Source organism: Struthio camelus, chromosome 1, assembly GCF_040807025.1.
Source record: "Struthio camelus isolate bStrCam1 chromosome 1, bStrCam1.hap1, whole genome shotgun sequence".
Classification (NCBI taxonomy): domain Eukaryota; kingdom Metazoa; phylum Chordata; class Aves; order Struthioniformes; family Struthionidae; genus Struthio; species Struthio camelus.
Window position 1 is genome coordinate 52,324,246 of NC_090942.1, and position 20,691 is coordinate 52,344,936.

At 41.7% G+C, this 20,691-nt stretch overlaps 2 protein-coding genes across 4 annotated transcripts in view; one reads left to right on the plus strand and one right to left on the minus strand.

The window, feature by feature from the left end:
- AMDHD1 (amidohydrolase domain containing 1) lies at positions 1-19,285 on the plus strand. 2 transcript variants are annotated; one of them, XM_068938151.1, is made up of 9 exons: positions 1-250; positions 2,395-2,501; positions 3,997-4,061; positions 4,314-4,591; positions 8,737-8,962; positions 9,917-10,041; positions 11,897-11,990; positions 12,402-12,562; positions 13,021-14,273. In XM_068938151.1, the coding sequence occupies exons 1-9, from the start codon at positions 114-116 to the stop codon at positions 13,133-13,135; spliced, it is 1,308 nt and encodes a 435-aa protein (XP_068794252.1). In that variant the 5' UTR covers positions 1-113; the 3' UTR covers positions 13,136-14,273. The 2 variants fall into 2 exon arrangements, with proteins under 2 accessions (XP_068794252.1, XP_068794258.1); XM_068938157.1 differs by lacking the exon at positions 13,021-14,273 and adding an exon at positions 19,151-19,285 and having other exon boundaries at positions 87-250.
- HAL (histidine ammonia-lyase) overlaps positions 16,982-20,691 on the minus strand; it is an 18,739-nt gene continuing 15,029 nt past the window's right edge. Inside the window, exons 17-20 of one of the 2 annotated variants that reach the window (XM_009674531.2) lie at positions 19,109-19,243; positions 17,926-18,034; positions 17,752-17,821; positions 16,982-17,442 (exon numbers count right to left, since the gene is read on the minus strand). In XM_009674531.2, coding sequence (XP_009672826.1) covers positions 17,293-17,442; positions 17,752-17,821; positions 17,926-18,034; positions 19,109-19,243 — 464 coding nt within the window. In that variant the 3' untranslated portion in view covers positions 16,982-17,292. The remainder of the gene's footprint in view (positions 17,443-17,751; positions 17,822-17,925; positions 18,035-19,108; positions 19,244-20,691) is intronic. The other variant, XM_068938084.1, reaches the window with a different exon arrangement.

Sequence of the window (20,691 nt, forward strand, 5' to 3'; positions counted from 1 at the left end):
AGCGAGGCGGGCGCGGCGGGCGGCGCCATTTCGCGCACCGCCCCGGGGCTCTCCGAGCCGCCCCCGCGCCGCCCGCCATTTGGTGCCGCGGGGGGCGTCGTGCGGCCGCGGCTATGGCGGGCGAGTACCGGCTGCTGCTGGAAAACGCCCAGCAGCTGGTGCTCGTCTGCGGCCGGGGCGAGAAGTACCTGCTGCAGGCGGGCGCGGAGCGGCTGGCGGTGCTGCGGCACGCCAGCCTGGTGGTGGGCCGGTGCGGGCGGGCGCGGCGGGGACGGGGTGCGGGGTGCGGCTGGGCGTTTCGCGGTGCTGCGAGCCGCTACGGGCGTGGGGCCGTTGCGGCTGCCGTTACCTCGCGGTGGGAGCCCGGGGGCCTTCACCGCGGCCTCGGGGCGGGCGGAGGCTGCCGCCTCCGGACTTTGAGCCAAAGCCAGGCTGCCCGGGGCACTGGGACGGCTGGGCTTATACATAGATATAAGTCAAGGCTTTAAACATATCTATATATTGTAGATATTTTATTAGAAATCTGGTATCTGTTTATTTGTCTGCATGTTTAAAGACTTGACAGCAGACTGCAGCGAGGGGGCGGGGATGTATTTAACTTTATAAGTCAGTGGTCAGAGAACTTATTGTGAACTGCTCCTTGGCCACCACAGCTACGGTGACAGCTTGCCAGGGTGAAAAATCCACCTCTAACGTTATTAATCTGCCTTTGAACCCTATGTCTGGTGTCTGTTGCCAGTTGAATTTTGCTTCCCTGGCTGCATTCTGATTTTTGCTGGCATCCCTGTAGTATTGGAATAGCAGTTTACAGGTATTTTAATACCTGGAAACTTTTTGCAGTGCTCTTCAGAAGCATTTGGGATAGAGATCACAGCACGTCTTGCTGCATAAACTGAAGAGGAGGCGGTTTTGGTCAGCAGTACCCAGCTAATGGGTGTGCTGCAAAGTTTAGGATGTTGTCCCCAGGGATGTTCAGCTAATAGCAGGCTTTGTGGAAGACAAAAATGTGTCTTAAGGGATGTGAATGGCTTCATTGCTACCACTTGTTCGATTCCTGGATTTCAGTGTCAGGCTCCTGAGAGTACCAGAGCAAAGCATGTAGATCTGTCTGTGTGTGACCAGTTCTCTTTTTTTTTCCCCTTTTTTTTTTTGTTTTTTAAGCCTTATTTAATTGCTGGAGTATGCTGAGGTTTCTTTGTTTTTTGGGGGGAAGGAAAATGTGTTTGATATGCGTGGCCCTTTTTTGCAGGGGGAATATGTGTTTGATATACTTGGTCTTTCTTGCTGTGTGCAACACGATAGAAATGAGTCATTGAGATCAGCTTTCATAGTTTGATTACTTCAATTCACATCCTGATAGCTGCCTTTTTTATACTATATTTACATTGCTAGCCTCTTAAAGATAGCTTCCAGCATGTTGTTGATCATGAGCCTTACCCTTTTCTGGATCTTTTCTGTCTCTGCTTTTTTAGTTGAACTGTCACGAACTAATGACAATCATATAAATTATTTAGTGATTAATAGAATTATAGCTAATAATTGATGTCTTTAATTGTGTCTCTTCTCTCCCATTTTCAAATGCTCTAACTGTGATTGTATCTGCCTCTTAAAAATTCCGCTCTGTAGTGTAGAGATACCTTCAGTGAGCTGTCCGTGATGACTCCCAGTTATTATTCTGGTGACTTAAGAAGAGCTGGGGAAAGAAAAGCCTTAAGGAGCAGGGGTGTCACCTGAGCCCTGGGAAGTTCCTCTCATGTAGGTGAGGTGGAGCTCCACGCATGTCTGGAGGGGGGGTGTCACCTGAGCCCTGGGAAGTTCCTCTCACGTAGGTGAGGTGGAGCTCCACGCTTGTCTGGAGGGGATCTGTCCAGTGCAGTCTGGGATTCCCAGTACAATCCTCAAGCTCCACGCTGGGAAAGTTCCTGTCGAACTGAAGATCGACGCCAAATAGATTTAACCCTACGGCAAAGTACGATTCAGCTATAGGCAGTGGAAGCTGGCAAGGACAGTTGTTTTTTTGGAGGACATGAATGCCCTGCAGAACCTTGCTGGAGAAATCCTGCATATATACACTCTCTTGGGGAGAGTATAAATGTTATCTAGCAGAAATCAGAACTGGGCATCCAGGTATCGTCCTAAGGGATCAGAGCAGAGGACAAGACAGGAGTTATTGCAAACAGCTTGAAATCCATAGCGTTTTCCTGTCATTTTCTGTGCATCCATAACATTAGCAAGCCAATGCCTGTGTGCATCTTCAGTCCTGCTAACAATTCCCAAGATCCCTACCCGCTCTTTCAAAATGTTTTTGCTTCAAGAGCTCTGTCAATGATCACTTGCTGAGCTTGACTTTTAAACAAACACAAGCTTCCTTTGTTCATTGTCTGTTGTTTGCAGAGATGGTTATATAAAAGCTGTGGGCCAGGCAGATGTTATTCGCAATCAGTTTTCAGGAGCATCATTTGAAAGAGTAATTGACTGCTCTGGGAAGTGCGTACTACCAGGTAGATGCATTTTTTTCATAATGATTCAAGGGAGAATGACTAGAACCGCTTAGACACAAAGTACACGTGCTTTAAACGTTCCTCAGTCCTTTTCCCTCTGCATTCAGTACTGGTTTGATAATGCAGTAATTTATAGTCGATAACAAGAGCATTGCCTGTGGCAGTTCTTTGCTATCATGTGGCCCAAAGGCATTTCTGATGGGCTAGGCTACTTGTCTCGTTATCCCAAGGCTTGTTTCAGATCAGATAAGTTTCAAAGCCAAATCCAAAAAGAGTGCAAAGGAACCTAATTTCTAGTTGAAATCAGTGAGGTCTTTGACATCTACACTAAATTTACAACTAAATACCCTTTTGAAACCAGCCATATATCTGAGCAACCCTGAACAGGCTTGTTCAGACAGCTTCCTTGACTGTCTCTGGCGCTTTTTAATTAGCGTTTCAGTCACCGTTTACCATTCTGACCTTTTCCAGCCTTTTGTTGGTAGGTTGGCCTGCTCAACAAATGGAGTCAAGCCACCAACCCCACACTTACCTGTCTTTGTAAAATACCATGAAAGACACTTTTAAGTAATGTATTACTCTTTTTTTTTTTTTTTTTTTTTAAAAGTTGAGTCCTGTCTTGCGTTAGGGAGGAATCCAGTAGTTTCCCTATAAGGAGTACTTTAAGGACAAAATTGCAGCACTCTGGCTTTCTGGCTACACGAGAGAGCTCCGTCTCCTCTTGTTTCATCTAACATCTGTTCACCTGTAGCATAGGTCACAATGTAAAGTAGCTGGCCCTCTGAGTGACTTTAAGACTTGCATCTCTTCTGTTCCCTTTCTGTCTATGCACAGTTCAGCTGTGGAGCTTAATCTCTCTGTCCTGCCCGCAGCCAGTTGGAGGCAAAAGGGCAGTGCAGGATTTTAAGTCACTAACATACTCTGAAAATTACCGTATTAAAAAATGAATCTGATCAAGTGTATTGCATTTTAAACTTTGCAGCTGATGTTAGCATGTTAGCTGCTAGACATGTATTTCATCTGAAATGGATCCTGGTGTTCAGCAGTATTGGTTTCGCAGCTCTTAAAAAACCTTCCCCATGGAGTCAGTGGACTATTGCCAGAATAAGTGCTAGACTACCAAGTTCAGCTTAAGCACTTTGCTTTCTTAAAGAGCACAAACTTTAAGTCTAATGAACTATTTCAAAGTTTGTAGTTTATCACTGCTCTTCACAGTTCAAAAACTTCATCAAAAACAAAAGAAACTGAGTGACTGATGTATTTACATAGAGATGTGGCATAAAGTACCACTCAGTACAGTCCAAAAAAAAAAAAATCCTTTAAAGAAAGTCCTAGGTTTTTGGCTTTGGGTTTTTATTTCTTTTTAAGTAGTAGAGGCTTTATAGGGAGCTTCTCTTCAATTTGCTTCCATATTCATAAGCTTTTCTCTTGCACAGTGAGCTAACTTGAGCATACGTTTGCTTTGTGGTTTCTTTTTTTTTTTTTTTTTTTTTAGGCTTGGTAGATGCACATACACATCCAGTATGGGCTGGTGACAGGGTTCATGAGTTTGCGATGAAGGTAACATCATAAAAATACAGAGCTGTGTTTCTTCTCGTTTTTTTTTTTTAATGCATAGTATTTCTACTTTCTGTTGACTGCTATTTTTCATCTGTAGAAACCAATATAATTTCTGTTAGATAACGTAAGTTCTTCTCTTCTTTTTCTCTCCTCTGCAGAGACCTCAAGGCTCTTTCCAGCATCCCAGAATCCCTGGGATAGAAAATTCCCATTTAACAGCTAATTGCTTTTTTATTTTGTTTTTGTTTTAAGCTGGCAGGTGCTTCATATATGGAAATTCACCAGGCTGGAGGAGGAATACATTTCACTGTGGAACACACTCGGAAGGCCACCGAAGAAGAGCTGTTCAGTACTTTCAAACACCGACTGGAACGTATGTGCCGAGCAGGATCTACTTTAGTTGAGTGCAAGAGTGGATATGGCTTAAACTTAGAAACAGAACTTAAAATGCTCAGAGTGATTGAACGAGCTAAGCGATCCATGGATATTGGCATTTCATCAACGTACTGTGGAGCTCATTCTGTTCCAAAGTAATATGACTTGATTGCCTTGCTCTTTTTAAATACTACTGCTTTACATTAAGACTTGGCTGTTATTTTCAGGAAGGTTTCATCTGCCCAGCCCTTCTAAAGTATGAAGTGTATTTGAAACAGTAGCCGTCGTTTACAAAGGGTTATCTTAAATCTTAATTTGAAGGAAGAGAGGGAGCTTCACTTAATGACTACTAAATGCCAACAAAAGCCCAGAATCCATGCCTCCAGATGACAAGTAACCTGCGCAGTTACTCTTTCACTGTATGTAACACTGATTCCAGGGTTTCCTTTACAGTAGATTCTTTTGCTTGGACTTGCCACTAGCTTTGGAACTTGCTCTCTGCTTCAGGTTTTTATTTTGATCAGCTAACAGAAAAAATTGTTGCATTTAATCCTTATGTTTTAGCAAACTGTCTTAACTGTTCTTCTGAGGAATTACATATATCTTATAGGTATGAGCTGAAGATAAGCATAAAGTAAATGTACTTAATCCCAAGTGCCCTGTGGGTCAGGTAGATGTACCATATCAAGCCAGTCTTTCTCACTTAGGCATTTTTTCCCAACGATGGAAATAACCTCTTCAGGTTATGAGGTTTCATTGTATGAATTAATGTTATACAGAATTTTATGAGAAGTTCTGGATAGGTAAGTGTGCACAAAACAAGGACATTTTGATGGACTAAGCAGCAGGCTGCCTCAAAACCAGGCACGGAAAATGGAAGCAAGCATACCATTCACAGGGATACTGTGGCAAAGCTTTAAGAGATGTTCATATAAAAGAAAAAGAAAAGCATATGCCAAAAAACTACATCTCCTGACATTCAGGAAAACTTGACCTAAATAAATCTATTTGTAATCTAATTATCCTACTTTAGGTTTGTGGGGTTTCTTTTTTAATGTAATTGTTCAAAAGAAACTCTGTATCATCTTCAGTAATTGGAAGATGGTTAAAATAAAGTAACTAAAAACTGAAAATGCCAAGTAGTTCTTTCAAGAAGTTTTAATAAGAATTCGGAGGATTTAATGGAAAAATAAAACTAAAGTTTTAAACCGAAATTGTATACATGTCTTAATGCTTTCCTCTTTCCCAAAAGAGCTCTGGGAAAATTTCAATTAAAATCTTAGTAACTAGTCTTTTTTCCACCAAAATAAAATAAATTCCAGGTAACAGTATGTACAAATATGTCAGATCTTATGTGTTAAATAGACCAGTGTACTATCTCACTCTCTGCTGTGTTCCATCTCCAGTGATCCAAGTCAAACATGATAAAGTATAGGCAGTGAAGATACAGTTTTGTAAATCAGGAGAGTAGGTGTCTGAGCGTTTGAGGAAATGACCTGAAGAAAATACTGAATTATCCACGTTTCCTAGTTTGGGGCCTCTCAAGTCCTCTTCTGTTTCCATTTGTATACTCATGTCTAGAGTATTACACGCTCCTGAATTCTCCAATTCTTTCTTACCCTAAAGACTGAATGTCTAGAGTAGTGATCCTCAGCCTTTGCTGGCTCATGAGCATTTGAGCGAGCAACGTGCTGATGATAGTATTGTGCTTTGTTGAGCTCAAGTTTTAACTCGTCGTTTCTTGCAGCTTCGGTAACAGTGGAGGACCTCAAAGGAAACGTTATTTCCCGTGGGTTTTGGGCTAGGAATTGCTGTTTTATAGCATTCATATGCAAATAAGATGATCTTGTGAATTCCAGGAGTTGTTAAACAGCTGCCTTCCAAGTCACTTATGCTTATGCCAATTTTTTTCATCATTATATGTTGTAGAACTGCTCTGTAGTTCAGTTATGCATAAATCATACAAGCACTTAACAGATTGAGTTAAAAATTGTTTTTACTTAAATCTTCTTGATTTATGTAGGTTTTAAAAAGTAATGCTCTCTTTTGCTGTAGGTATGTAATAGCAATTCTTGATAAGATAGCTGTAAGGAGTCTAATAATCTTCTAATAATTCTACAATGATCATAGTCATGCAAGCTCATTACCACCAATCTTGATAACCTTAAATCATTTTACAGTCATTTCATTTAGCGTGGAATAGGAGAACAATGTTATGTTCACTCATGGAAAATGTTCCTTAGAAGCTCCTGGGGCTGCTATCAAGAGTTTTGTAACTTCTTGCTAAACCTTTTGCTTGCTAGCTTCCTACACTTGTGGTTAACTTACTGTTGCAAGTTTGGCTGCTTACAGCCAAAGCATCACCAGAAAGTTGATTTTAATTGATGGAGGTGTCACCTCTTGAGCGTTACCAAGTCTTGCAGTAGGTGATGTTTCTTGTAGAGACTCAGTGTCTGGAGTCTCTTAAGTCTTAAGAGGAGCCTACCTTCAGACTTGCCAGCACTAGTCATTTTTTTCCCCATTTGGAAATTTGGTTTGGGCAGACTTTGAGAATTTCTGTGTGCATCTGTTCGTGATTACTAGGTACATAGCAACTTGGTCTGATTTTCTGCTTCTAGAAGGCACCACTGATATGTGATCCAAGTTGGCTCTGCTTTGCACTGAAGGTTGGACCCAGATGACCTCCAGAGGCTCTTTCAACTGAAATTACTCTGTGGGTCTACGATAGAGTGCATTGGTAACAGGCAGTACTTTACTGAATGGTGCAGCCTATTTTAGTCTGAGCAGTCGTAAAGAAAAATATGGCTGCTCTATTTAGAGCAATCTTAGTTTTCTTCTGTTGGCACTCATTTAAACCAAAAACGCTTCCAACCTTAGAACTTGCAGACTCCCGAGTATCTCCAGTTGCTTAGGAAAGCTATGAGTAAACCTAAGAAGCTCAAAGCAGGGGGCAAAAAAACCTGATCGTGCCTCTTGTCATAGTTCTGAATGAAATTCATGATTTTGGGGATTTCCAGTTGTAATGTTTTTGATTGGCAGGGCGTCACTGGCCCTTGTCATGTTTAGGAAGAAATTTGCAAAGTGATCTCTGAACAAAAGTCCCTTGCATTGGAACAATGGCAGTTTTCAGTTCTTGGACGTTGTCCCCAAAAGAGTGGAATCAGACTGGTTTCCTCTGCTTTCTCTTGGCTGTGGACCTAATCGCTCAATCCAAATGCCTCCAAAGACTGCTGAGCCAAAAGAAGAAAAGAGAAGGCTGGACATGGTAAAAGCCAGAGCAACCCAAACAACTGTTTCAGTGTGAGGTGAACAAAAGAAAGGCAATTACACTAGGTTCTGCTTTGACTTTTAACTGCACGCCCTCATTTGTAAAGCAGAGCAGAGTTTGGCTCATTGAATTTACTGTTACTGTAAAACTCCACACTCACCCACATATGGCATTCGCGTCATGTTGGTCTGTGCTTGTTTTATGGTGCCTAAAATGAGGATTGAGATGTCACAGACATTTGGCTTCAACATCTCACTCATCTTTAGATCTTAAAAGTGCAAAATAATGACTCTACTACATATTTTGGGATTGTTCTCTCTCAAAGGCATTTCCTGCCCTCTCCATGGCTATCTTTGTGTAAGAGGGAATGGTTGTGACGTTAGCAGATCTAATCTCAGGAGGCCCCTTTGGTTTAGAAACGCTTACCTAGCAATCACTCTGAATGGTATCATAGGAGGAGCAGAGGTAAATTTAAAATAATTTGTGCTGCAAATCCCTTTTGAGCGTGCATCATAATATTGCATGCATACTATTTAAAATATTTCAAGAATCATTTACATATTTTAAATAGTTGTGTTTTAGGATACAGTATAGGTAGGTCAGATTAAATAAATAGTAATGTAGAAGAATTTGTTTTAAAATGTCGTATGTATTGGTTAACATCTAAAGAAGCCAACCTTATAAAGAATGTATAGTACGATATAATATTATTTGAAGGGAAAGTAAGTCATGTTTGAGTGTATGTGAATTAGAATAGTTTTTAATTTTTGTTTTAAAAATTAAATGATAATCTAGGATTAAAATCAAGTCAATGATTGAAGCAAAATTATGCAACCTGGAGATATTCCAAACTACTGTCACCAAAAGTTAAAAAAACAAAACAAACCTTTTTCCGGTACATACTAAGGTTTTTTGAGTGATTTGTATTTATGTCATTTTCTAAATAATCTAGTTATCGCATATGTGATTTGAATGCTTGCCAGACTTCAAGGATGTTATTCTTATGGCTCTATAACATTTTCTTTTCATTAGAGGGAAAACTGCTACTGAAGCCACAGATGACATTATCAATAATCATCTCCCTAAACTGAAAGAACTCAAATTAAGTGGTGAAGTGCATGTCAACAATATAGATGTGTTCTGTGAGAAGGGAGTCTTTGATCTGGATTCTACTAGAAGAATTCTTCAAGCTGGAAAAGATATAGGGTTACAGATTAACTTCCATGGTGATGAACTCCATCCGATGAAATCTGCAGAGGTACTTCTTTCTTAATGTTCAGTCATTCAGTTAAGCCATTTTTGCTTTTGCTTTGCTTTCGTGAGAGCTGAATCTTTGGAACAATAGCAGTTTTCAAAACCAAGGTTTTCTTTTCTAAGACTTTATAAAATAGACCATTCATAGATGATAGAAAAGTGCAGCCATTGTGCAGTTTTGGAGTTAAGGACAAGGAACCATTGACCTTTATGAGTAACATGCACTGCCTCATCAAACATTGACTTTGCTTATTGTCCGCATGTGATAGAGATGGGAAAGGTGGATATCCACGAACCCAAGAATGACAAAAATAGGGTTTATATACAATTTGAAAAAACTTTTTCATTAAATGTACTCTTAGCAGCACCAAATAAGATGCACAGTAAGCACACACACAGGGATGGGTTAGTCAAGAATAGGCTCACAACTATCTTATTAAAGAAAGTCTATCTGAGTCTGTATTTCACCATCATTTGAACATTGCCCCTTCCTGTGGGATCTACTCAAATGATTCTCTGCTGTATTTAAGAAATGAAATCTTGTTTGATCATAAAAGCCTTTTTGGTGTTTTACTATAAAAGGCAACGGTTTCAGTATTTACTCTACAACCAGTGTCTGTTTTATCAACCCTCTTCTGCTGAATACGCTATGAACGGGAGTTGGTAATGGTGTTGTTCGTAGCTGCCCCATAGTTTGCATGTTGTTCGTCACTTGAAGTGCACCTTCAGTGGAGCATTTCACTGTATTGTATGGCTAATACCTTTTTGTGATTAGCTTTTCCTGAAGTAAATTGGTAATATTTTGTCTCTGCATTTCCTTTGTTCTTTCAAGCATTCTTTGTGATTTTTGTTTTAGTAAATTTTACATAAATAATGAATCGTCTCCTCCAATCATTTGATAACGGTATTGCGTTACTAAATCGGCTGAGAGCTGTAATTTTTTTGACAATTTGTTTAGCTTGGAGCTGAACTAGGAGCCCAGGCTATCAGCCACCTGGAAGAAGTTAGTGATGAAGGTATCACTGCAATGGCAAGAGCTGAATGTGCAGCTGTCCTTTTACCAACCACTGCCTACATGCTAAGGTAAGGTTGTTATACTGGAGGAAACTACAGACTTTTTGTAACAGCAAAAACATGTTTGTGGTTCTCGTGTCTTTTAATGTAAAAGCATAGGCTTGTATCCAGCCCTTAACTCAGCCTGGATCAGTGAAGACAGTCAGACATACAAAGAGCACGTGGCGGAAACTTCATAACCTCAGGATAAGACCTGGTATGACATAATAACCAACCATAGGAAACATGGCCTAACTTGTTCCAGTGTTCAGAGTGCTATTTGTTGAACGCAGGCTTCCCGTTCTAATATACTATAAAAATTAAGATACTGTATTTCAGATACAAGAGATGATAGGTAAAAAGAAGCAATAAAGGGCCAAACACTGAGAAATACCAAATATGAAAGTAAGTTGTCCATGCTGTGAGGTGGTGGAGATGCGGATTTCCCCGAGCTACTTCAGTGCTAACTGTGAAAGCTCAGACCTTGAGAGGTCCCACCTCTACAACATCCACTGCATTTAGGAAAAGCAACAGCAGCCAGGGCTTCACACGATGACCAAAACTAGGCCAGAGAGTGCAACAGAGGACTTGATTAATGGTAACCCCAGTCTAATTTTGGCCTTGGTTAACAGTTGTTTGCAACATTCCCAAGGAGTTTGGCAGTAGAGGGCAACAAGGAAAAACAGAGGCTGGAGAGACACGTAAGAACTGGGAGCAGCTCTTTAGACAAATCTTCTTAAACATAGTTCACCACCAGGATATCATATGGTGGATGGAACAAGTAATATATTCTCATGAATCTACTAAGAAGGCTCTATAGTGAGAGGATTGTCTTGTATCAGATGCAGGCACCTGAGATCATGTTCATTGTTCTTTTCTATTAACTGCAGTGCCTTCAAAACTAAGAGCTATGGATGTTCTGCTACCCCCAAATTTTTCATTTGTATTGTTACATTGTTTTATTTCCAGAAACAATGTTTGCTGCTGTTGGCTTTACAGCAACTATGGCTAAGATTTCTTAGAAAGCATCTTTCTTAAGGCTGGCCCTCAGCCTTGTGAACACTTAATCACCCAGCTTTACCCAATGGTTGAGCAATTTTGAAAAGGCTATTCCAGGTACTGAAGTCAATTGTAAATGTAAGTGTTCATAGCATCAGAGCTCGGTTGGGGATTACTACAAAGGTACTTTCTAACTGCCAAATAAGGTGAAGCAGGGACATGATGCTCATAGCATAACGTATGGGCTGAAGGTTAGGTCCATGAAGATAAGATTCCTGCGCTACTCTAAAATTACAAAGTCCCATTGAGTTGTTTGTATAAATGTCAATGGGAGAATTAGGCTTTTGTGTAGTAGCTCATCCTTAAGATAGCGAAGATACCTTTTGTATTAATGTTGTTAAGTGAGAAAAATCTTTTGATGTATACAAAGTAAATTTGTAGCCTAGGATAACTGTTTCAAATTGCCCACAAAATCAGGAAGAGAACATTGTTTTGGTTATGCCAGTTTTCATATTTGGAAGTCTATCTTTGAGGCGGTGAGGATTGGAAATTTACTTTTTTGAGAAAAGGAAGATTTTGATTCTGTAAACCTTTAACTAGTTGAGGACTTGATAAATTCCAGAATTGCATTGGCCTGGGGCCTGATGCTCGAGAGTGGCTGCCACTACAACACAATTACTGCAAAAGCACTGGATCACAGTTTCTATTTATGCAGTCAATAGGGTGATAGGTAGGTAGCCACGAGCAGAATTTGGCCTTCTGTCTCCAAAATGATTAGTTTAACTGAATGCATGAATGTAGTCAAACTCAGTAATGACTTTTGCTCTTGTAATTCATCATGTCATAGCTAAATGGATTGTACTGACAAGTGTCTTTTTCCCACTAGACTGAAGCAACCTCAAGCTAGGAAAATGTTAAAAGAAGGAGTTATAGTTGCTCTTGGCAGTGATTTTAATCCTAATGCATACTGTTTGTCAATGGTAAGCTATTCCTAATACACATGACTCTGTACAAATATTAAGTCTCCTACTAGTACAATGTGTGGATAGATCTCGCACACTTAAAACATTCTTCATCTCCACAAAGAGAGCTGTACGCCTGGATTAGACTATTGAAAATGCTTATTTATGTGGCTTGGCAGTTTTTTGCCAGAATTTTTGAAACCTGAATGAGTGTGATTCTTCATACGCACTTGAGAGGCTTAGAAAAAAGGCTTGCAAGGTTCCTGATTTCACAGTTCTCTTCTTGGAATACACAGAAGTTACATCATGCAGGACAACTTTTGTTGCTCCAGGTGGGAGGAGAGTATTTTGGAATGCCGAGCATTGCAGCATAGACAGATTTATTTGTGTTGTTGGTAACTCACATGTTCCACTTGACTTTCCTCTCAGCCTATGGTGATGCACCTGGCCTGTGTAAACATGAAGATGTCAATGAACGAAGCACTAGCAGCTGCCACGATTAATGCAGCTTATGCTCTGGGAAAATCGGACACACATGGCTCCATAGAGAACGGCAAGCAGGGGGATCTCATTATCATAAATTCATCAAGGTATGTTCTTCCTTTGTTCTTTGAAATGTAATTTAACATACAGGACTTATTTTTCCATCCACTTGTGGAGAGTGGAGAGATTAGTGGATTACTCGTGTTTTGAAATTATTATCATCTGCAAAAAAAGGGACAGTGCTAGCATCTTAGACTCACTCTCTTTCTCCTCAAGTATTAATCACTCCAGTGGAAGTTAAAGCCAAAGACTTTCAGGGCTAATATTACAAATAATCTGCACCTAACTACAAATTATCTAAAGATAATACCTGTTTATTTTGTGGAAGGAATTCTCTACTGGTTTGTACATTAACTCACTGTATTCATACAACATTGCGACAAGAGATCAATGTGTAAACACGGAATAGTGTTTTCCCGTGGTTCAACTAAACCTTTTTTAGTAGCTGGGTATACTGGGTATGTGACCTGCTTTTATATTCGTAAACATTTTGTTGTCTTTTCAGGTGGGAACACTTGATTTACCAGTTTGGGGGACATCAGGCATTGATCGACTATGTTATAGTTAAAGGAAAAATTGTGTATAAAAATGAGAGGTGTGGGATGATGAGCAGCTACTGAAAGGAGAGAGTCATTTCGGAACTATTATAATCAAACAGACATCGAATGTTTCAGTTACAAAAGGGAAAAACCGCACTGGACTTGTATTTTACTGATAAATTGTTTGCCTGCTCATCTTACCAGCCCTTTTGTTCAAATCGACTTTACCAAGCATTACGCATCTGGTGTTTTTTTCATATCAGTTATCCTTCTCTCCAGGGCATAAAAATAGTTTCTATTGTATCGCTTTGGAAATAAGACAGTTTCCTGAAACGAAAATGTAATGCAAATGTAATGAAATGCAATTTTAATCTATAAAATTATTATATTAAAAGAGCAATGAATGAAGAAGTTTGGATCAAGGTAAGATTTATTGGGAAGAGCCATGTTAAGTAACCTGTGATGCAGGGCCAAGGACTCAGGCAGGCACATTTGGAAAAGTGCTTGGCAGTGTTGGGAGGTCACAGCATCTTCAAGGAAACTGTTTCACAGCTCCTGCGTCTGCTGAGTCCTGAACTCAGCACAAACCGGGAGCCACAATCCTGGTAAGAACCACACTATCTTACCTCTTTGAAGTACAAAGTCTCTTGGTTTCTGTGGAATTAAAACTCAGTGGGAGCCAGCAGCTGGAAACCCAGGCATACCAGTGAGGTACTGCTCATTAGCTGATCCACAACTTTTTGTTATGTCTTTTTCAACTTGTTGAGAATCTCTGTGGTCCTTCAAGACTGTAGAGGCGCACCTGGAGGAGGAAAAAAGTGCCATCTGGTACATGACTCACTGGGTTGCAGACATTTGGAGTGTGTTTCAGTTTAGGGGTTGAATTAGATCTACAATTTGAAGTTAGTGGTGCCAAAGCCTTAAAATGTACTCCTAGAAGCAGTTAGCCCAGTGAGGTTATGGTTTGTTGAGAACAGCAGACTTCTCAGCATTTCAGTCGCCTTGAAACTGAAAAGATCACCTGCAATCTCAGTACAGATATTCCAAAAATAACTGTTCTTATTTACTGCAGAGTGGACCTGAAGTGACTTATGAAACATGTTTCTTCATGCTTGTTTGAATGTGTTTATGATGACAAAGCTGAGTATGAATATGATGATTGTTACTCAGAGCAATTTGAAGCCTTAAGATCCGGGTTACTAAAGCTCTTTGAAACCTATCACAAATGTGTATAAGCTTTATTTTGAACTTCTGTTGGGCTCATCCTTTAACTACGAAAACGTGGAAAGAGACACACTGTAGGGTGGCTTCCATGTTTTTTTTTTTTTGAGCCAGGCTAGCCAACTAGATCTTTTCCTTTTATCAGTTTAATGGCCTTCCTGTTACTAGATACATTTCCTTACAAGCAGATGTTATAGCATGTGGGGGTGGACCTTAGTTTTTACAGGGCTTGGAATAACATCTGAAGTACGTTGTCACGCAGTCCATCCTGCCCAAGACCTCACCTAGACAGCATTCATAAATAACATTTATGCGGGCAGCTGGGGAGACCTGTCAGAGTGAGAGCGCCGGCATTTCTGAAATGCAGCACTTGATTGGGGGGCAGTGCCTTTACAGAAAAGACCGTCTCTAGCTGCATTGATGCCAGGGTGCCTGGCTGCTCAGCTCAGCACAGGTGCAGTGCACAGTGAGGCAGGTATGCTGCTGCATGTCCTTGAGCTACACATGTCACAGCTGGCTTGAGGTGCTTTGTGCCACTCGCCATCATGCAGGGTAGCATGCCCTGCTGTGAGCTTGGCAAAGCTTATTGCACAAAGCGTGATACACTGGAGCAAGATGGAAGGAGGAAAGGGCTGAAGGCTGCTGGTGCCAGAAGCGCAGGTGAGTGGGAAGCAGCACCCATGGCCCTGCAATGTTCCTCCCCAGGGCAAAGACGTGCAGAGGTTAAATGTTTTGCTTGCGTTTACACTGCGTTTTAATACTGTTTCTCACATGGCAGGTTGTCACAGCAGCAACCAGTACGGAAGATGGACTTGAACTGACATAGTGATAGGCCCTAAGGCTCTGATGGCCGCATGTGGTGGCAGAGTCTGTATGTCAGCTCTGCCAAGCGGAGTCAGTATTTGATCACTGAAGTGCCTAAAGCCTTTCAGGGCCCAATATTGCACAAGGAAAATCCCTAATAGTCTTACCGGCCAGAACAGCCGTTACTGTCCTGAAACTACTGACCTGAAGGGAAGGCTGCTCTCACGCATGAGCTCTGACAGGAATTTCAAACCACGTGCTTGCCTGCCTAGCTTGGTCTAATTCAGTAGCTGTTTCAGAGCACACCCCAAGGCTATAATTAGTGGGAGGATGTGGTTATACTTCAGTGGTGCAGCTGGCTTAGGCAGTTCCCGATGGCCAGCGACGTGGTTTTTGCCCTTATGCAGTCTGCTGCTACCACTGCATCTGTGCAGCTGCAGTGGAGGGCACAGCCCTGACACATTCAATGTTAAACACACACAGCAGCACGTAGAAAGCTTTTGTTTGCTTGCTTTTAATTTGATTCACTTCAGTGATGACATTCGCTGTGTCACTCCCACAGCAACAGGAGCACACAGGCGGAAGGCCTAAGTAAGAGCAGCGGGTAGGAACTTAAGCCAGTTTTGCTACTGAAGCGATCACGTTATTTAACCTGAGGCTGAGCGCAAATGATGTAAGAACAGGGCTGTGGGCTGCAGAAGCATGCTCACACTTCATTTCAATTAATAGCTCATTTCACACAGAATGGAAGAGGCCAGAGCCAGGAGGGTAGAGCACTTGGCCCATAAGGGCAAGCTGGTTTTGGGGGGAGGTCAAACACGCTGCAGATCAGGCACAGATGGAAGAAGCTGAATTGGGAGCTCACACACCATGGGTTGGTATGGCAATTTCCAGGATTATTGAATTTGAGGGCCCATCACCACACTCACGTTCATAGCTTGGAGAAACAAGTCAAGCAGCACCTAGCTCTTTGCAGGGCAGGACACAGGACACCCTACACAACTCAATAGTTATCCTACCTGCCAGCTTGCCAACTAGTGCTAATCCTGTTCTCAGGGTACATTTAACATTGCTCATCACAGAAACACCTGAGCATAGCCCCATAATAGCAATTTGGCTGCCCCTTGCAGCATAGGTGCCTGCCTGGGTAGTTACCAAGTTCTCCTGGGAAGATTTCTGTCCATCCCATGCTGAAGCCTCTGTAGCTGTGGTTATCAAGCCAGTACTGCCAAGGCTGTTAGTTCTAAACTAGCCTTTATGTGTCGTCACTGTGCTATGATGTGGGTGTACATACACTAGGTGTTATAACATGGGGCAGGTTACAACATGTGAGCCAGCGGGTGCCTGGCGAGCCCAGGAATTCCAGACCTTAGCACTATCACCCCAGAGCTGGTTCGCATCCCATGCTCCTGCACCACTTCCTGCCACCAGCCTGTACCATTTCCTGACCCTCTTAGTTTCTAAAGAAAGATTTTGCTTTAAATTTTCATCACCACACTGGTGAAGCCAGTGAGGGAAACCATACAGCTGCATGTGAAACCTCACCGTATGTATTGTAGGTTTGAGCCTGTGGGCTTCTTTGGAAAGCTGCATTAAGTATAGTCCATCATCAGAATTCAACATGGTGATCTCCATAACACATTTTTAATGCATGCAGCTTTTTTGATTTGTGAAGCACCTGCTCTAAAAATGTTCCTGTTACAGAGGAAGCTGTATCTCACATGTGATATGCACGGTGCTGGAGGAGCAAAAGCAAGAAGAGTTGAAGTGTTGAAAGTAATTTTGATTGTGTCAGAATGTAAGGTACTGTACCACATTACCCAAACAAAAACAGAGTGAGAATATCAAATCTAGCTGTTCAGTATCATTGCCACAGATAAAAAGAGAAAACAAGTGAAGAGCTGACAAAACAAATACAGGAGGCACCATATAAACATCCTCTGGTTCCTCCACTGATTTTACTGTTTTGTGTTCAGGAGCTCAGTAAATTCAACTGAATTCAGTGTCTTGATTGTTCACACCGTCATAACAAAAAACTGTCTTTCACATGCTGGGAAACTGGTGAGGCATTTCTCTACTATCCATATGTGCTTCTGAGCTAGACAGTCGGTTCCTTTGCATCACCAGAAGAAAGCGAGATGAATTCTAGTAACACAGCCATCCCCAAACAAGGTCCTGGAAAGGATCTACTCTCTACCAGATGCCAGCAACTATTAAAGTTCATTCTGACAGCTCTCGTCATGACCAGCACACGCATTCACTGCCAGCAATCCCAGGGTAAACGCTGTTGGTGAAACAGGCCTCGATTCAGGGATGTGTTCCCTCCTATACTTTTCAATGTAAGGTTCAGCCACTTCCCACACCTGCAAAAGCAGAAAGTGAAACAACAGAGTCAGAAGCAAAACAATTTTCCTTCAGACTCAGACACCAATGCACAGTTTCAGGAAACGGTGCAAACATTACTGAGACGGAACTGAGAATTACAGACCAATGTAAATAAGCTGCATGGGACCAGCAGAAACAGTGAGACAGTCAGAGTGAGGTTAGGCAAGAGCATGTGGACAAAGAGGCTGAAGCCAGTCACTGAACCTATTGAGGGGTATTTCCAAAGTGGAACTGCAGAGTACTCCTAAGGACTGATCACATGGCACATGCCAAAAATCAACACTTGCCTTCTGCTCCACCAGCAGCCTGTGAGCTGCTTCAATGTCCGGGGCCATGAAGCGATCCTTCATCCAAGGCCTATAAGGAGACACATTGAGAACATTGGCCAAACATTAACCACTGCCACAGTCAGCAAGTCTCCAAAGCGGTAACCTCTGGGCAACACATTTATCTGATCTTACCTCACAACAGAGCGCACAAGGTCATAGACTTTCTCCAATGGGGTTGTCGTTCTCAGAGGGCGTAGGAACTCAATGCCCTGGCAGGCTGCAAGCAGTTCAATAGCCAGAACTAGGAAGTAAAAGAGTGAGAGAGATTTTTAGCAGGTACAGCCCAACGGGAGTTTTCATCTATAAAACTTGGAGTTTGTTGTAGCTAATATGATATTGCTTCAAGAAATACGAAAAGACCAGTGGATCCACACACCCAGACAGGCAGCCCAGCAGCAAGGTTATTTTATGGATGGCCCTGGGAGAAGTAGCCAGTGTTGTAGAAAGCAGATTTTGGGTGGTCTGCAGACTTGTCAATGTGCCAAGCACTCCTAATTACCGCAGTCTTAAAATCCATAAAAAATCTCATCCAGGGTATCTTGAATACCCAAACTATTGGCATCATAAATCAGAAAACGTTTGGACTCACTTAGATGAAGAAAGGGCCTTGAGCTATAAAAGAAAGTTCTGCTCGTGAAACTTGCAAGAGCGCAAGTTCAGGCAAAAGCACTGATAAAATTACAAGGGCTTTCAAGCAGATTCTTCTTTCTGGAAAAGTTTGCACAGTATTTACCCATCTGCCACCTGATTAGTTATTGGCATTAGTTTCTTATTTTCATATGAACCAATTCAAGTAAACTGGATCTAAGACACATTGTTTCTGCAGTTACATTTATCTGCAACACAAAAAAAGAAGTTTTATAGAACTTTAAGAGCACTCATATAATGTATAAAAACTAAGTGGGCAAAACACATTCAGTATTTTTGTACTATGTATCGTTCTGTTTTTCCAGCAGCAGCTGACATCTGTACCTAAGCAGCTCATCTGCAAAAAAAAAAAAAAAAAAAAAAGAATACTTTTGCTTTTCTAAGCAAAAGAAGAGGAAAGGTCTTTGAAGGCCTTTGCTGACTGTCCTGTAGTAAGCAGTTTTATTTCACAGGAACACTCAACTCTAGATTTACCTTATCTCTGTTAAAAAGATCCAAATGCTTGTAAAAATATATATCTCATACAATATCTTTGAATAGCTCTTTCAGATTCATGAACTCTCTGGGTTTTTTTAAAATGATGATAGCATGATGACAGGAATGGCACTAATATCATAATCTGGTTACATACAGTAGATGCGTCTAGAAATCAACATCTTAACTTTACCTTGTTCCACATGTTCAATAACTCTCAAAGCTTTCCTTGCAGCCCATCCTCCCATGGACACGTGATCCTCTGTAGCAGCACTGGTTGAGAGAGAATCCACAGAAGAGGGGTGGCACAAGGCTTTATTTTCAGAAACTGCAAAAGTCCAGTGCAAATAAGTGGGGGACAGAATGAGCAAAAGACACTAGAAGCAACGGCCAACCTGGAAGGAGACTGCAGCGAAGAACCCATCCGCCACATCAGGCCGCAGCGGAGAATCCAGCTACTGCACCTCTTTTGAGAATGCATTAACGTTTTAATTCTACTGACTAATTTGTAATAAACGCCTTACCAAATAATTTTGCCTCTGAAAAAATAACCGATATCAGTCTTTATATGCAAATACTAGGCAAATATAGAAAGACTGCTCACTCCTCCCCCTTCTCTGGGGTTGTGTTGCTCTGGCTCAAAGGCCTAATTGAAACAGAAGAAAAAGAGAGTGGATGGTATAATCAAAGTATGAACCTGGGAATGGTCTTGCCTGTTATTTTAAGGCAACTCTTTGTAAAGAGCATTGCTTCACTCAGTTTTTATTTCAGTCATGGATACTCACCCTAGTACCACTAGTTTTAAGAGGAAAACTAGAGATCGGAATCTGACCTTTCTCACCTCATCTCAGGCAATTCCAGAACCTGCAACAGAGCGATGCTGCAGGAGCATGGTACCCGTCCTCTTCCACCACTTCTCACCTCACCTCGCTATGAGACTGCCCAGGTCCTCATCCAGGCACACCGACACCTGAGGTCAGAGCATGCTGGCTTTGAAAGCCTTAGCACTCATACTCAGATGTGACACCTAGAGTAATCCACTCCTATGCAAACTGCATCCAAAAGCAAGGGGAATTTGGCCACCAGAAGGACTGTAGGTGCCATTCCAAAGTTTGAGGTTGAGAATTGCTCTTCAGAAGAGAAAAAATGAAGCCTGTATTCACAGGCTCTCACTGCATGCGGACCTTTTCTTTCCGAAGCCCAGCAAGATGCTGCGTAGCATCCTCACCAAATTAGGAGCTCCCAGAAAAACAGTAAGAGCAACAGACGTGATGACAGCAATTGCAAATACTGCTGCCCAAGTGACACAGCCCAGGGCAGAGCTCAATTGGGACATTCAGACAGGCAGCAGCAGGCCCCGGAGAGGCAACAGTTCAGCCTGGCAGGCACAATGCGACCAAAGAGGAAGGGACAGAAGCATCCACTAGCACTGCAAAAGACCTGCAATTTTTTGGCAGCTTTAATAGTATCCCTAGGAGTGGACAACACTAGCTGACACAGAACCACCTTAGAAATTGGCAGTATAACTTAAAAACAACAACAGTAACACTTTGTTTAAAAAAAAAAAAGGACTAAAATCAGAATTCAGGTGGCATTTTTGGATAATTTTTGGTTATTTTGATCAAGGAAAAATGATTTTAATCCATGAACCTCTGGATCTGGTGTCAGTCATGAGGTTGGAGGCTTGGCAGTCATTTTCATTCCCCATGTCAGAGGCCCAAGAACAACCCAGAATCCCTAACTCCAGTCTGCAGAAATGAACTCTGGATGTAACTG